General features: G+C 50.3%; 1 protein-coding gene across 1 annotated transcript in view; it reads left to right on the top strand.

Moving 5' to 3' along the window:
• ATP13A5 (ATPase 13A5) overlaps window positions 1-17,954 on the top strand; it is a 74,815-nt gene that overhangs the window by 42,527 nt on the left and 14,334 nt on the right. The window contains exons 15-19 of the mRNA XM_084845732.1: window positions 5,766-5,852; window positions 6,464-6,620; window positions 10,470-10,587; window positions 12,140-12,264; window positions 13,537-13,700. Of these exons, the coding sequence (XP_084701858.1) occupies window positions 5,766-5,852; window positions 6,464-6,620; window positions 10,470-10,587; window positions 12,140-12,264; window positions 13,537-13,700 (651 nt within the window). The remainder of the gene's footprint in view (window positions 1-5,765; window positions 5,853-6,463; window positions 6,621-10,469; window positions 10,588-12,139; window positions 12,265-13,536; window positions 13,701-17,954) is intronic.

Genomic DNA, 17,954 nt, shown 5'->3' with positions numbered 1-17,954 from the left:
GAGGAGCATTTCTCTGCTGCGCTGCATGAGGGTTCAAGTAGCTCGTTAGAAGGGGAAGCGACTAAGCTCTAGGCTAGGATAGCTGCTCACTCCGCCTTCTCAAGGTTCCTCTCCGTGGGTGTTTTTTCTTTGAAGGATGAACGGCCCCCACCCCCACCCACCCTTCTGTGGGTGGGTGGAGCACAGGAGCACACAGTCTGCCTTGCATGGGAATGGTCGGAGGATGGGGAGATTGTGCTCTGCCTTGTCATTGGTGTTGCCTTGGGCATTTCCAAGGGTATGCCTGTGATAGAGGCCCATAGCCATGCTCCACACAGCAGTAGCAATGTTCCAGCAGCCACACCGAATGGCAGTCTGAGTGCTGGGTTATCTCGATGCAGGGAGCAAACGAGCATCCTGCAAAGGCAGGCTCCAGGGGAACACTTGATTCAAATGACTGAAGACATCTGAGAATTTCTAGAAGGACCCCAAGTCTGTATCAACTCCTCCCAGGAGCTCCAGTTCGCAACCACTTTAGTGTTGGCAATTGCGCAGGGACATGGGGGGTTTAGAGCTCTGCCTCACCTCTTTGCCCCAGAAGTTGTGAAACAGAAAGCGGGCCTCCAGCTCCAGCTCATGTGGCTGCCTGAAGTCGCACCTCACAAACACCGCGCCAAGATCACTGGATTGCAGAATTCTGATCTCAAGTCTGAGGGCTTCATCACACGGGCGGAGAATTCCACATCAATGCTGGTTCTTTCCCCATTGGGTATCGTTGCAGGATTGGGTTGTTCTCTTTAAATGGCTGTCCCTGTCTCATTATGTTTCATTTATTTCCTTCTCACGGGAGTGGTGATGCCACTCAGAGGCATTGCCACCTTTCCACGAAGAAGCATTACGTGTGTTCGGGGTGTAGTGATGATTCCTCCCTGGTTTCTGCCCCTTTTCCTCCCCTTGCATGTTACTGGTGGATGGGGACTGACACGCAGTCAGCCCCCCCCCCCCCGATCTCCCCGGGTCCCCTGCCTCCCCATTCAGTGTTTTTTACAATCTCTGCTGTTTACTCAGCCGTTTACTTGCTGGGAATGCACAGCAGGGGGGTGTCCCGACAGGTCAGAAGGCCAGCATGCCGCTCTGCTGATCTGCTGCTCTGCCAACTTACCACTCTGCCGCCTTGTTAGAACGCTGCAGGCCGACAATGGCAGGGACCCAAAATGGCAAAGGCGTGGGAAGGTGACACGCCCCACAGCCCGTTGTCACCACCTTGCCATCATGACCACACCCCTAACAACCCAAAACAACCGCCCACAGCAGCCAACATACAGTGGTTCATTTGTGCTAGGGGAGAAATACATGGGGAGGGCATGGCGCTTCATTTGCGCATATTTGGAAAAATACCACATTTTTTCCATTTGAGGAAAACACAGGACAGGTGGGTGGAAATGGTGGGATAATGACTGGATGATGACGATGTCATGTAATGGACCCACACAATTCAGTGAGTGGCCAGTCATGAACGTGCAATAAACTGGAGGTGTAGAGATGCCCTGAGTCAAGAGGCCCTTGGGAACAACATGATCTGTAAACACACCTGAGCTGGACCAAGTAAGCACCTTTGTCTTAGTAGGCAAAGAGTGGTGGTAGGGAGGGAAGCAACATGCTTGGGTGGGTATCAGAATGACGAGCTTGTGGTTTACAGGGACAAGCCAGGGACTCATGGCATTCGAAAGCTCCTCTAATATACCTGGAATAAACAGTGACACAAGGGCTGCTGCATTGTCTGAAACAGCTTCGCTTCAGTTTGAAGTCTCCCCCGTGCCTCTGCCTTCAAACTGAGCCTGCTCTGCCCAGTGCTTGGTCCTTGCAGCCACATTGTTGGCACAGAGAACCTGCTATAGGGCCAAGCGGGCTTATGAGCAGTGCCACATGCCAACAGGAAAGAGTGTGAAACGTTGAGTGGGAGGTGTGCTTTCTAGCTAATCTCACTCATGTTGGCCTGGTCCTCTACTAACTGGCTGAGCAAATCAAGCCCTTCGGATTAACTCAAGGTTGTGGCTTTTTCTATTTGTAATGTGATATTTCAAGTTCAAATATTGGTTCAATCCACATTTGTATTTTCGAGGGTGTGGGGCAGGAAAGAACTGACATTTGTTTCATTTATGTTTTAGATGTTTATACTACTCCATAGCAACGTCCCCTGAGTTTGCACTATGCGGTTAAGCAATATTAAGCATTTACAGCATGAGGTTGCAAGCAGTGATGTCCTGCAACATACTCCACCTGCCGTATTCCAAGGGTGGGCAGAAGGTAGAGCTCCAGACATTTTGGACTTCAATTCCCAGAAGCTCTGGCCAGGATGGCCAATGATCAGGAATGCTGGGATTTGATGTCCGAAACATCTGGAGACCTACTTCCTGCCCAGCCCCATATTCCAACTGCTCAGTGGATGAAGCTCATCATGGTAGCCTACATCACTTAGGGAGGGAATTCCAAGATTGTATATGGGGCCTATATGGGGCCGAAGGAGCTAAAGGTGGATGTTCAGGTGTGGAGTAGAAAGAGGAAGCTCGGGCAGCAGGGTGGCTGTCGGAAGGTGGCAGAGTTGGCCTTGGGCTGAAACACAGGAGCATCCAGCAGGTCAGGAAAAGAGCTATAAGGAAAGGAGGGGCTAGCATGGATGAGGAGTGTACTAAAATGATCACAGGGCTGAAAGGAGAGGCAGAAGTCCTGATCACCAGGCCTATAAAATAGTGAACATGGAATTTTGTCAAAGTTTAAACTATCTTAAGAACGTTTGTTGTTGTTCAGTCGTTCAGTCGTGTCCGACTCTTCGTGACCCCATGGACCATAGCACGCCAGGCCTTCCTGTCCTGCGCTCTCTCCCGGAGCATGCTCAAGTTCATATTCATTGCATCCGTGATGCTATCTAGCCATCTCATCCTCTGCCGTCCCCTTCTCCTTTTGCCTTCAGTCTTTCCCAGCATCGGGGTCTTTTCCAGGGAGTTTTCTCTTCGCATTAGGTGGCCAAAATATTGGAGCTTCAGCTTCATTATCTGTCCTTCCAATGAGCACTCAGGGTTGATTTCCTTTAGGATGGACTGATTTGACCTCCTTGCAGTCCAGGGCACTCGTAAGAGTCTTCTCCAGCACCACAGTTCGAAAGCATCAATTCTTCGGCGCTCAGCCTTCCTTATAGTCCAGCTCTCACAGCCATACATTACTACTGGGAAAACCATAGCTTTGATTAGACGGACCTTTGTCGGCAAGGTGATGTCTCTGCTTCTTACTATGCTGTCTAGGTTGGCCATAGGTTTCCTCCCAAGGAGCAAGCGTCTTTTAATTTCATGGCTACAGTCACCGTCTGCGGTGATCTTGGAACCCAAGAAAGTAAAATCTGTCACTGCTTCCATTTCTTCCCCTTCTATATGCCAGGAAGTGATGGGGCCAGATGCCATGATCTTAGTTTTTTTAATGCTGAGTTTCAAACCAGCTTTTGCACTCTCCTCTTTCACCCTCAACAAGAGGCTCTTTAGATCCTCTTCGCTTTCTGCCATTAGGGTGGTATCGTCTGCATATCGGAGGTTGTTGATAATTCTCCCAGCAATCTTAATTCCGACCTCTGATTCATCCAACCCGGCATTTCTCATGATGTACTCTGCATATAAGTTAAATAAGGAGGGTGACAACATGCAGCCTTGTCATACTCCTTTCCCAATTTTGAACCACTCGGTTGTTCCATGTCTGGTTCTTACTGTTGCTTCTTGACCCTCGTACAGGTTTCTCAGGAGACAGGTAAGGTGGTCTGGTACTCCCATCACTTTAAGAATTTGCCACAGTTTGTTGTGATCCACACAATCAAAGGCTTTAGCGTAGTCAATGAAGCAGAAATAGACGTTTTTCTGGAATTCTCTTGCTTTCTCCATGATGCAGCGAATGTTGGCGATTTGATCTCGAATGTTGGCGATTTGATTTCGTGAGCTACTTGTAAAGCCTCATCATACAGCCACTTTGCTTTCTTGCATTTCTTTTTCTTTGGGATGGATTTCGTTGCTGCCTCCTGAACAATGTTACGGACCTCCGTCCATAGTTCCTCAGGCACTCTGTCTATCAGGTCTAATCCCTGAAATCTATTCCTCACCTCCACTGTATATTCATCAGGGATATGATTTAGGTCATACCTGAACTGTTTAGTGGTTTTCCCGACGTTCTTCAATTTAAGCCGAAATTTTGCAAGAAGCAGCTCATGATCTGAGCCACAGTCAGCTCCAGGTCTTGTTTTTACTGACTGTATGGAGCTTCTCCATCTTTGGCTGCAAAGGACATAATCAATCTGATTTCGATATTGACCATCTGGTGATGTCCATGTGTAGAGTCGCCTCTTGTGCTGTTGGAAAAGAGTGTTTGCTATGATCAGCATGTTCTCTTGGCAAAACTCTATTAGCTTTTGTCCTGCTTCATTTTGTACACCAAGGCCATGCCTGCCTGTTATCCCGGTGATTTCTTGACTTCCTACTTTAGCATTCCAATCCCCTATGATGAAGAGGACATCTTTTTTTGGTGTTAGTTCTAGAAGGTGTTGTAGGTCTTCACAGAACCGATCAACCTCAGCTTCTTCGGCCTCAGTGGTTGGGGCATAGACTTGAATTACTGTGATGTTGAATGGTTTGCCTTGGATTCGTACTGAGATCATTCTATCATTTTTAAGATTGTACCCCAGTACTGCTTTTCCCACCCTTTTGTTGACTATGAGTGCTACTCCATTTCTTCTAAGGGATTCTTGCCCACAATAGTAGATATGATGGTCACCTGAATTAAATTCGCCCATGCCTGTCCATTTTAGTTCGCTGATTCCCAAGATGTCGATGTTCAATCTTGCCATCTCATGTTTGACCACCTCCAGCTTACCTTGATTCATTGATCTGACATTCCAGGTTCCTAAACAATATTGTTCTTTACAGCATCGGATTTTATTTTCACCACCAGACACATCCACAGCTGAGTGTCCTTTCGGCTTTGGCCCAGCCGCTTCACTCTTTCTGGCGCTACTTGGAAATCCCCTCTGCTCTTCCCCAGTAGCATATTGGACACCTTCGGCCACCTTCGGGGCTCATCTTCCGGCGTCATCTCTTTTAGCCTTGTGATACGTTCCATGGGGTTTTCTTGGCAAGAATACTGGAGTGGGTTGCCATTTCCTTCTCCAGTGGACCACATTTTGTCAGAACTCTCTGCCATGACCTGTCTGTCTTGGGTGGCCCTGCACGGCATAGCTTATGGCTTCACTGAGTTACGCAAGCCCCTTCGCCACAACAAGGCAGAGATCCATGAAGGGGTCTTAAGAACGTAGGAAGCCACTTTATTCCGAGTCAGACCCATGCTGACTGGCAGCAGCGGCTCTCCAGGGTTTCAGAGACAGGGTCTTTCTCAGCCCTGCCTGCAGATGCTGCTGGGGTTGAACTTGCGACCCTCTGCATGCAAAGCATGTACTCCACCACTAAGCTTCTGTTGAAGGGAAACCACTGGAACCAAGTGATTTACGAGTAATTGTCATCTGCACCAATTATTATTACAGCACTTTTCAGCATAAAAAGTACTTAATAGCTCTATGCCTACTGTTGTTTCCCCTTTCAAATGTGACTGTGTTGGAGGCAGCTTCCTATGTTCCACATTCGGTGCATCTTCTGTACCCCTGTTAAATCACATCATGTGCTGTGCTGGCTACATGCTGAGTTATCAGGAATTCTCTAGAATGTCATCCAATAATGTTGTATATTGTTTCCGCCCTACAGGAGATGGAAGAGTCCAGTCTAGGGGTCAATAACACCTGTGCACCAGAGACGTGTATCATCGTGAAGCCAGGACCTGCCGCTTCCCAGGTGAACTGCACTGCATCTCCCCCTAGCAGCACCCTTTGAAGCCCCCTCACTGTGTAAAGTGACCACCTGGTAGCTGAACATGGGTGCTGGATTTGCATCTTCTTAGGGTTAAGGTTAGGTGAAAGAGCAGCTTGGAAAAGTGAGCCAGACTTAAAACAGGAGCGATGTCGCTCAGTGATTCTCAGCAGCCCTTCTGACTGTGACAGACAAGAAAGGAGATAATTTGGAAGGCATCCCAGTAGACCATGTCCAATTTGGAAATAACTTTCTGCAAAATTTTTAAAAAGAAAGGTTAAATGCAGAAATGCAGGTGGAAACTTGGTGCAGACAGCTGAGAAGAGAAGGAATCAGCAGATTCAATGCCCGCAGAGCAGACCGAAGTGTGAGGCATGGCACGCACCTCTCTGCTGCTTCTCTTGTAGGGCAGAGCTGAACTGCAGATGCCAACTGGCTCTCAAGTGATCTGACTGTTCCACTCTGCCTGATGGAATGCTGGCCCAGCGCCCTCACAGAACTACAATCAGAATCCCTTGCTGGCACACATGGTAGCCACACCATCAGCTTGCATGGAGATATCCAGTTAAGAACTCTCCGTTTTCACCCACTCACAGGCCCCTGTGGAAGGAATCGCGATTCTGCACCAGTTTCCCTTCTCCTCCTCTCTGCTGAGGATGTCCGTCATCACACAAGAACTTGGGAAGAATGCCTATGACCTCTACATGAAGGGAGCCCCGGAGATGGTGGCTAGCCTTTGCAAACCAATGACCGGTATGGGACAAAGAACCAGCATGCCAGAAGCAGGGCAGGGTCCTGGCTCTGGGGGCTCATTCTGGCTCTCAGGCATCCCAGCTCCACACATGACAGGGAACATAGGTGTTCTTTGTGGCTCTGTGCTTCACACACACATGTTCTCTGCCTGTGCAGAGCCTCATTTGGAGTGTTCTAGAGCTGAGCATTTGGGCAGGTGACCCCCCCGCCCGGGCGTGCATGCTCAAGGGGCGCATCTCCCACCAATTCTGCTCAGTTCTTCTTTGACTGCCTCAGTGGCAGCATGGCTTTTGGAGCCTTCGCGTTCCCTTGTGGAAAACTAAGCGGACCAGTCAATTTCTCTACTCCTTTTATTTTGTTTCTGCTCCGTTTACTCTACTTTTCGTTCAATCTTCCTTTCCCCCCTTTTGTGCCTTTGGCTTTTCTCTAGTTTGCTTCACACCTTCGGGTGTATCCTTGGAGCCTTGGGGCTTGTGGCCTTGAGGTCTACATTCTGCCAGTGCACAAACTGGAAGTAACTTGCCCCCCAGGGATGGATGCTCCCTGCGCTTGCTCTGTTTAGGTGGGGCTCGTCTTATTGAATTGTGCCTCCAGTGCCAAAGTTTTACCCAGCAAGCATGCCGGAATCAATCGTCACAACTTCGGGCGCTGCTGTTGGAACAAGCACTAGAGGCAGTGGATGGTGTGGCGAAGAATCGTCTCAAAAATCCCTTCTGCACCTGCACCAACAGGGTCCCTGTTGGCCAAGGATGCAGTGGCCCAGTCTAAATCGTCCACCCTGAGGAGCGAGTGAGACTCCAGTGCCTCTGGGCACCACTGCCCCATCATTGGTGCCAACTCCTTTGTTTCTGATACAGTCCTTACGGGACCCAGGACCAGCCCAATCTCCCCGGCTTTCCCTGGAGCCTGCCCCTAGGCCGCTTCTGCTGCAGATATTTCTCTGTCCCCAAGAGGGGCAGCAGATTGTGGCCCACTCTGGACTTGAGGGATATCAACACCCAGAAGTTCCAAAGGGGGGCAGTGCCCAAGATCAGGCCTCTCCTTGGACGAGGAGGTTGGCAGGTTACATATATCTGAATGGTCCCTACTTCCACATTTCAGTAAGACCATGTCAGCACTGCTTCCTATGCTTTCCCATCAGCAACCAGCATTTCAGGGCCCTTCCTATTGGCCTAGCAGCGGCCCCATGGGTCTTTGCCAGTGTATGGCTGTGATGGCCACACACCTTTGCCAACATGGAGTCTCTGTGGTCCTTGGAGCCTTGATGTCCGAGCAGTTTGCAACTTGTTCCATCATGCTGCTGATATGGAAGGTAGAGTTCCTTGTAGCCATTGCCTCCACGTATTGTGCACGTGACCAATGCCCTTTGTGGGTAGATCCACCAGACCTGGTCATGTGTAGAGAGAAGGTGATTCTCCGCCCTATCATTGGCTTCCTGGCTAAAGTAGCCACAATGTTTCATATCGATCAGAACATCATACTGCGTGTTTTCCCCCCAGCTCCAAAGTCACCCATTGAGCTGTCTCTGTTTCACAGACGTGTGCCGAATGCTAGCCTCCTACTGCCCCATTCTGGGTGGGCCCTGGCTCTTTGTATCCTATTGGGGGTGCAGGGAGAGCCACTCCTTCCCCAGTGGTTCTCCAAAGGTGTTGCTTCTGTGGTTCAGTGATGGTACGAGTTGGCAAAATGTCAGATCCCTGTCTGGAGCCCTTCTACTAGAGTGGTGGCTTCTTCCAGAGCATGCCTATGTGGTGTCTCCTTGTTGGACCTCTGCTGGGATGTCACCTGGTCCCACCATTCCACCTCTGCGTGCCAGTATGAGTTGGACATTTGTGCCAGCCCAGATGCTGCTGTCGGATGGCAGTATTGGCTCCTCTGGTGTCACAAGGCACACGCCCCTCCTCCAGATAATGGAGCTCGCTAATCGCCCATATGTGTGATGCACAGAAAACATGAAGAAGAAGGGCAGGCTGCTTACCTGTAACTGTGGTTCTTCAAGCGGCCATCTGTGCATTCACACAACCCACCCTCCATCCCTGTGGCGGTGCTACTCTGGGGCCTGTGCTTTTCCTTTTCCACTGGAGTCTTGGGAACTGAGTGGGAGTAGCAGGAAAGATGCCTCTTGCGCGTGCACATGGAGGATGGGGAGGCGCAGGCTCCTGCCCAAAAGCTCAGCTCTAGAACACTCCAAGTGAGGCTCTGCACAGGTGCAGAACCCATATGTATGAATGCACGGATGACCACTCAAAGAGCCACCGTGCAAGTAGGCAACCTGTCCTTCCCAGCAGAAAACACATAGTGTCGGGATGTTGCACAAAGCAAACACCCTTGTAGATTTATCTAGCCCAGTTTGGTTTCCCGGATTTCTCCGAGTGGTGAGAAGTTCCAGGGGTGCAGCAATTACCCGGGTTTAGCTTCCTTTGGAAGGAGGTCCCTGGAGGCTTACTGGTGTTTTGTAATATTTGAGTTTATTTACAACTGTACAGGTTAAGCGTAGTTGGAGGCACACAGGTTAAGCACTCCAACAGATAGTCCAAAACCCTCCTGCCCTGCGTCAGATTTCTAGGAAGACGGCCAGCATTGCCGAGATGCGTTTGCAGAGGCAAAACGCAAACTTCTGCTTTTTCCTCCACCTGCCTCAAACTGCCAGCTTAGTTTCTCGCACCCAGACCCTTGCCCCCCTGCCCATGGCTAAGGAGTGGAGGGAAGGAGAAAGGCCCCTAGCCCATGAAGAGGCCAGCCATCAAGGGTCCTTGTCAGCCCTTTTCTCCAGTAGAGGAGGCACTTGCCGTTAATTGTAGTCTGCAGCAGATCCAGCAGTGATGGCTTGGTTATGACTGGCCCTGATTAAGATGAGTGATACGGAGCAGGAGATATTATATCAGTTACTGGTTCACAGAATTTGGAAGGCTTTAGAGTTACACCAGTCTCTGCTTCCTAATAAAAAGTGCTGTGTGACTGAAAAGCATAGTGCATGAAAATGGATCACCTTCCCTGGCCCTAACCAATTCAGGGACTACAGTCTCTCAGCCTTCACACAACACTGCCCTGACAGGGAAGAAACACAGTGTCTTGCTTTGAACCTTGCTTTGGGAACGTTTTTGCCTTAACACTGTATGGATTAATTGTTCATTTCAGTCCAAAAGGAAAAGCCTCTTTATCTGGCTTTCTGGGTAGTCAGCTTAAGTTCCTGGGTTTATATAATGCATAGTCCATATGTGGAATCCATTGCCACTGGATATTTTAATAGCTACTAGCATGTGGCTTTTAAAATGGATTACTACAGTGTCACAGATGGCAGGTGTGTCAAACAACGTCTGCAAGTCGTAATGGCTAGAAATGGACTTCCACATTCAGTGGTCTTTCCACTAGAGTGGCGGAGTGGGGAGGGAAGAACAAATAGGTCAGCTGGCCACACTGGCCAGAACGGAAGCAAAAAGCAAGAGGTCCACGCGCAGGCCCCAACCTGGTAAGCAACAGAAGTTAGGAACGCCTGGTTTATCCCAGATCAACTAGTTGCAGAACAGGGCGCTTTGTTATTTTCCTGGCTTGGCCAAGACAACGGAAGTCCAGGAGCACTTCCTGGTGGCAGCAAGCCCGGTGATGGCTGTGGTAGCGCAGGAGGAAGTGCCCCAAAGAGGGGCCAATTAACAAAAGGAGTTGTATGCTACTGCCACTGGCATATCACCCCCGTTGCTGTGCCACATGGGCTGTCTCCGTGGCTCTCTTCCATTTTGTCCCAATCTTGTCTGCATAAAGTGGAAGCTCCTGGGGCTGTGTTAGGGTAAATGCTTTCCTCTTGACTCCAGGGCCTCCCCCCCCTCACTGGAATATCTTCCTCCCACCCAGTTCCAACAAACTTCCAGAAGGAGCTTCAGGACGTCACACTGCAAGGCTTCCGAGTCATTGCTCTGGCACACAAGGAGCTCTCCCTGAGGAGAGGTGTTGACCTGGACAACTTGAAAAGGTAAGGCTTGCAGAAGCTCAGTTGTAGCCCATGCTGGCCTGCTTAGCCTGGTGTTCAGAGGCAATGTCATAAGAGCCAGCCGTGCAGTTCACTGACATAAAAGTTAGCCCCCCGCCCTGCCCCCTGCCTGGAATCTTCCCTCTACGTTCAAGGCAACTTGGGGTCATGCAGCCATACTTGCAAAGGTGCCTTTTTTCAGGCGTCTTCCATACGTATCTAATCAAATGTTTGTTGGTGTTTTGTTATTGGAAAATAATATTCATGTGTTGTTTTTTAAGGAACACTTGAGAAATTGCTCTCAGAAGGGATGCGGTGGGAAGGCCGCTTTCTGGTGGTCATGAGATCCAGCCAGTCAGTGCTGTGTTCAACTGTAAATAGAAAGAATGAGTTTCCCATCCGGAGTTTTCCTGCCTGCCCCATACACAGGGAGCGTCCTTTTGCGGCAGGCTCAACACTCAAATGCAGCCTTACAGAAATAAAATAAGTTGTACTGATCCCACCTGTGCTGCAGAGTGGGCTGGAGATGGTGCACCTTCGTGGTATTTGGAGAGCTGAATTCTCCCCTCTTAGATTGGCCAGCCCTCTTGCCAGGTTCCACCGCTCCCTCCTACTCTGAGGAGATGCTGACCCCTGAGCCAGCAGGGTGTTGGGTGGTGTGAAGTGTTGCTTGCAAGGCTGCAGCCCTTCATGATTTAGTTGGTGCAAATGCTCAGTTAAAACATTAGTCACAGATTTCCAAACAGGGAACTCCAGCACAAGCTGTGAGGGTCAACTCTTATGTCCTGCATTTTAGGCATAATGGAGAATGGAAAGCTGTACAAAACTGGCCACAGAAACTGCGCCTAAGAACATAAGAAGAGCCCTGCCAGATCAGCCCAGAGGCCTATCTAGTCAGGCATTCTGTTGGCACAGTGGCCAACCACGTGCCTCTGGGGAGCTGAGTGCAACAGCACCCTCCCTGTCTTGTTCCCCAGCAACTGGCATCGTACATGCAAGCATACTCCCTCTGATCCTGGAGGGGATACATAGCCATCAGGACTGCTGGCCATTGTTCCCTGTGAATTTGCCCCTTTTAAAGCCATCGAAGTTAGTGGCCATCATGCCATCTTGCTGTAGCAAATTCCACAGTTTAACTATGTGCTGTGTGAAGGACTTCCTTTGATCTGTGCTGAATCTCCTGTCACTCAGCTTCATGGGAGGACCCCATTGAGTTCCAGTATTAAGAGAGAGCGGGAAAAGCCTCCCCCTACCCTCTTTCTCCATGCCCAGCATAACTGTATACACCTTTATTATGAGCCCCCTTACTCATCTTTTTGCTAAGCTAAAAAGCCCCAAAGTTTGTAACCTTGGGAACTGAATCTCCTTTGTGTATCGCAGAAGAGAAATGGCTTTCAGTTGGGCCAGCAACATCGAAGCCCTATGCCAGAGCAGCCCCGCTGGGACTAATCCAGAGCTAGTCCCAGGAGGAGCTTGGCCTTTCTATATCTTCCTAGCCCACCATGTAGCAGCTTCTGGCAGTAGCTCTTGTCTGTTGCCTTCTGACCTTTCCCAGGGATGATGTGGAGCTTGGCCTGACCTTCTTGGGTCTCCTGGTCATGGAGAATCGGTTGAAGAGTGAGACCGTGCCTGTCCTGGAGGAACTCCACACCGCCCGCATCCGGAGCGTGATGGTCACAGGTATCCTTGAGGGCTCAGTCTAGCATTGGGGGCCAGCACTGATGCTGCTCTGACTTCACATTGGGCGGGGCAGGGGAAGAGCTACTGCTGTGGAGGGGCCTTGGGTATTGCCAGGGACAGCCCTGAGCCTTGTGACCCTGGCAGTGTTCCCAGTTCAGCCAAGGCCAGCTCTGCGCAGCTGCATTTCGCATACGGCCAGTGCTCAGGAGCGTGTCTTGAAGTGCGTGTCTTGAAGTGTTGGTGCAAACTCATGTATGGCTTCCTGCAGAACCTCCTTACTTCCAGAGGTCCTCTTGGGAACCTCACAAATGCCTCTTTGGCCTCAGTGCCTGTTCCTTGTGTGCTGCTTCCTCATGCAAAATTGCCTGTTTGTGTCTTCTTCCTATTCTCATGCCCCACAAGTGCCCTGTTCTCCCCTCCTTTGTTTACTCCACCCCACTCTCCCTCCTCCATAAGTTCTCTGCGGCCCCAGCAACTGCCCCCCTCCCCCTTCCCGCAGCTCCAGGCACTGCAACTGCACTTTCAAGATTTTTCTCCCCACACTTACACAATCCATCCTGATGCCGCCTTCGGGAGCCTGAGGCTCTGATGGAAACAGGGATAGCAAGGCACAGCCAACTCAGACCAGGTGACAGTTTGTAGCTTTTGGACTTTTAAGCCTGATTTCTTAGTTCCCAACAAAGAGGGGGATTCTAGTTTGTATCATTTTGAGTCCAAAGGGTAAAAACAGGGCAGGACACATCTCTAGTTGAGACTTTCAAGGACAGACCTTCAGCCACCAGGCACTTTGTCATGTGGTGCAGGAGACTCTGACCTGGGTTCCTGCACTGAGCAGGGGGTTGGACTCGATGGCCTTGTAGGCCCCTTCCAGCCCTACTGTTCTATGATTCTTCTACTCTATGATTCTATGAGACTTGTTATTGTCCAAGCCCCAGTTGCCCAAAGTTCCTTCGGCTGTGCAGAAGGACATGTGTTGTTCTTGGGATCCTGGACTGTATTTGATATTGAGAGTCTGTCAAGTAAATACGAAAACAGTTTCCACACACACACCATCCATTTTGTTGTTGTTTTAAGAAAGAATCAAGCCCCCTTGTTTTCCTGTGCCTTCAAGTATTCTGGAGGTTTTACCTATCTGACTTCAGAGTCATAGATTTAGGTGAGGATAGATGGAAACTTTTTTCTTTTCTAAGATAAGCTCTATCCTGGTTGTGGGGCATAGGCCAGGGGGCAGGGCAAAGGACCGCTAAACGTAACCCTGCGGGCCTCTTCCAGGTGACAATCTTCAGACTGCCATCACAGTTGCCAAGAACTCTGGCATGATCTCCAGCAGCAGCAAAATCATCCTTGTGGAAGCCAGTGAGCCCGAAGAGCCCGATCCGGCATCCATTACCTGGCAGCTGATGGAGGAGTTGCGTCCAAGCATGGAGCAGATCCAAGTAAGGCAACATTCTAGAGGTCTTCTGGATGCTCCTTGTATTGGCTTGAACATCAGAAGAGAACTATCTGTGCAGGTGATGCCAAGCCCTTCGGGCCTACCCAGATGGGAGGTCTGTAAAGGGGCTCCAGGAGGCCATTAATTTCCCAGTGGAAATAAATGGGATGAAGCGAACATAGGAGACCTTGACTCTGGGGAAACGGCCTTGTCTGGCCAGGGAAGGCTGGGAAGTGGGGATGTGTGACACTGGAAATTCCTTTCCGTTTAAGCCCGACGGGATTCTGCAGCGTTTTCATTCCACGAAGCAGTGGCGGACTGTAGTGGACTTTTTTTTCCAATTCCAGAAATATTTTGCACATTTTTTTCAGGTTCTACCATTTGAGCAGAGTTTTTATTTTGTGATCTTGAAATTTGCTCAAATTGTGTCATTAAAAAAAAAAATTATTGGCTTGTTCCACAAGTGGGGTGCCACAGCAGAAAAGGCCCTCCTCACTTCCTCTGGCAGGGGCTCCTGGAGAAGGACTGCTGAAGATGATCTTAGGGTCTGGGCAGGTACATATGGGAGGAGATGATCCTTCAGATAACCTGGCCCCAAGCCGTTTAGGGCTTTGAATGTTAATACTAGCATGTTGAGTTGGGCCCGGAAATGGACTGGCAGCAAGTGCGGTTGGAAAAGTACTGGCGTAATGTGATCTCGTTAGCCAGCCCCCATTAACAATTTCGCTGTACTGTTTTGGATCAGCTGAAGTTTCCAGACCATTTTCAAAGGCAGCCCTACATATAACATGTTGCACTAATCCAGACAAGAGGTTATCAGAGCATGGATAACTGTAGCTAGGCTATCTCTGTCCAGATAAGGGCGTAGTTGGTATAGTAGCCTAAGCTGATAAAAGGTGCTCTGTGCCACCAAGTTCACCTGTGTCTCAAATGAGAGTTCTGGTTCCAGGAGCACCCCAAACTACAAACCTGATCCTTTAGGGGGAGTGCAACCCCCTCCAGAACAAGTTGAACATTACCTAGCCAGGCAGAAGAACCACCCACTAACAGTACCTATGTCTTGTCTGGATGGAGTCTCAGTGTATTGGCCCTCATCTAGTCCACTAGCGTGCCCAGGCACTGATTCAGAACAGCTACTGCCTCACCTGGATTTGATGAAAAAGAGAGAAAGAGTGGGGTGTCATTCGCATATCAGCCCACACCTCCAGATACCCTCCCCCAGCGGTTTCATGTAGATGTTAAACAGCATGGGGGATAAAATAGAGCCCTGTGGGACCCCATAGCATAGCTGCCAAGGGACCGAGCAATAACCCCCAGCACCACCTTCTGGCACTGGCCATTCAAGCAGGAGTGGAACCACTGCAGTGCGGTGCCTCCAACTCCCAGTCCAGGCAACCTATCCAGAAGGATACCATGGTTGATGGTATCGAAAGCTGCTAAGAAGTCCAAGAGAATCAACAGGGTTGCACTCCCCCTGTCCCTCTCCCGGCAAAGGTCATCCCACAGGGTGACCAAGGCAGTTTCCGTTCCAAAACCAGCCCTGAAGCCCAATTAAACTGGATCTAGATAATCTGTTTCATTCAAGAGTGCCTGCAGTGGCCCTTCAACCACCCACTCAAGCGCGTTGCTAGGGATGTTAGAGAATTCTGCCACGGACTCCAGTGAGGCCGGACGGATCCTTTAGAATCTGGCCCCCCCGGAGTCCGTGGCTGTCAGGAACGCCTTGGCGGCCTCTCTCAGTAGATTCCAATAGCCAACTCAAGACACAGATGAAAGGGAATTCTTTTCAAAGCTTTAATCCCATTACAGCTTAATGACTCTTTCAGATGCTAATCACCAGCTGCTAAAGCAAGGGACAGCAGCTTGGGTGGACTACGCTTCAGGCAGGCAGTTGATCCCTGTTTGAAAGAGAGTCACTTGAAGACCCAGAACTTATGGGCTAGGGAGAGATCCTCCCTCTTTCCCTTGGGTCCATGGGAGGCGGCCGTTGCTTGCGCGCCAAACGGGCGCTACGCCTCTTTTCCGCGTCCTCCATTGCTCATAGCTTTTTGCATCTGCGTCGAGCATCTAAGAAGCCCCCCTCCCGCACTCCCTCACTACCCGGGTCACTAACTATCTCTGGAATGCCGGCAGGAGGAATCTCTGCCAGGTGCTGAGCCTGTGAGGGATGAGCTGGCTCCACTCCCATGGATTGCTGTTCCTCCTCAGAAGCCTACCTTTGTCAGCTGTCTGCTTCCCCGCAAATGGCTGCCCTGGTCTGCCCTGATCTGCGGCTGTCAAGGGCTCCTTGGAGGCCTCTCTCAGTCTAATCCAGTAGCCAAGTCCAGACACAGACAAAGGGATTCCTTTCAAAGCTTTATTCTTCTTTTACAACTTAACAACTCTACAGGTAGCAACTAGATCTGAGCAGCAGAGTACCTATGCCCTAAGTTGAAACAGTTGGTCCCCGTTTGAAAGGGAATTACTGGCAGACCCCTGAACTTAAGGACTAGGGAGAGTCCCTCCCCTTTTCCCTTGGAGCCTCTGGGCGCAGCCCTTGTTTGCTCGCCAACCTGGCACTTCGCCTCCTTTCCGCGCCCTCCATCTGGCACCGCTCTCTGCGTCTGTGTCGCGCATCCGCCAAGTCTGCTATCTCTGCTCGGTCACTCCCTGGACTGCTTTCTAATCTAGGAATGCTGGTGGGAGGAACCTCCGTCAGCTGTGGGCCCTGGGAAAGAGGAGCGCGCTCCTCTCCCAGGAGCGACTGCTCTTCCTCAGAATCAGAACTACTCTGGGATTCTATGGGCTCAGTGTCCACCCTGACAGCGGTCGCCATTTCCATTCCACTTTAGCCATGATAGGCTACGTAAGTATTTACGTAGCCTATCACGGCTACCGCAGAGACGCAAATGGCATAGCGGCCGCCATTTGCGTCCCTGCGGTAGCCGTGATAGGCTACGTATATATTTACATAGACTATCACGGCAAAAGGCAGGAACGCAAATGACGGCTGCTACGCTAAATATATATGTAGCCTATCACGGCTACTGCAGGGACACAGATGGCGGCTGCTACAGCGGCCACCATTTGTGGCCGCAGCCCAGCAGCGGACAGAAGTTCAGCTGTGGGCGGCCCCGCAGAGTGGAGCTGGCTGGGGAGGATTCCGGAGGGGATGGACGGATTGCCTCCCCCCCCAGCGGACGACCCCAGCGGAACAGGGTAACTCATCCATACACCCCTACGTGTTGCCCAGTAAAGGGATGTTAGCCACCGGTCTGTAGTTGTTAACATCCTCTGGGTCCAAGTTAAGCTTTTTCATGGCATAATTACTGCCTCTTTTAAAGACACTGTCACCACTCCCTCTCTCAAGGAGGAATTTACAATCTCCTGGACCCAGCCGGAATCTCCTCCTTATTTGATCCATAATCCACGATGGGCAAGGGTCAGGTACACAGGTGGTTGACTGGACTTGGCCAAGCACTTTGTCCACATCCTTGGGCCTCAATAACTGAAACTCATCCAGCAAAACTGGATCAGATGGTGCTCTAGACACCTCCACTAATGGAACTGCTTAGATGATGAATCTGAGCAACTTTATCCTAAGTGCCATGCAAACTCGTCAGAGTGTGCTACTGAAGGTTCCACCGTTTCTCTCCCTGGGCCACAGTGTAGCAGGCCATGAACCACTCGGAAAACCTCCGCTGGAAGACACTGAGTAGATGTAATGGTGGAGGAAAAGAACTCCCTCTTTGCCACCCTCACCGCCACAGAGTAGGCTTGATAGTGGGCTCTTACCTGTGTTCGGTCAGACTCAGCACGAGTTTTCCTCCACCTGCGTTCTAGCTGTCTCCCCTCTTGCTTCATTGCCCTCAGCTCAGGTGCATACCGAAGAGCCGTCCATGCTCTGCTCAGAGGGAGAGGGTGCTGGGGTGCGATCGTGTTGACCACCCGAGTCATTTTTGCAATCCTCAGAGCAACCTGGGCTTCGACAGGAGCACCAGCCATACCAGCAGGAAAATCCCCCAGAGCCCTCTGGAATCCATCGGGTGAATGTGGGAATATGTTCACCTTTTAATTTTTTTAATTTTAGGGGTCTTGCATAAGTGCAACAGTTTATTTCTCCAATATTTAGCCGAGCATACCAATATCCCCCTCTTGTCAACATCCTTGTCAATTTTATCCTCCACTTTGGGGCTTCCCTTGCTAGTGAACACTTTCTTTTAAAGGCTGCTTCACGTTTTACTGAAGGAAGAACCCCTGCCCCTACAGTTTATTCTCT

Source organism: Heloderma suspectum, chromosome 3 (assembly GCF_057233095.1).
Source record: "Heloderma suspectum isolate Gila_16-S chromosome 3, 16-S_ref, whole genome shotgun sequence".
NCBI lineage: Eukaryota > Metazoa > Chordata > Lepidosauria > Squamata > Helodermatidae > Heloderma > Heloderma suspectum.
This window is presented reverse-complemented; position numbering and strand designations above follow the sequence as displayed.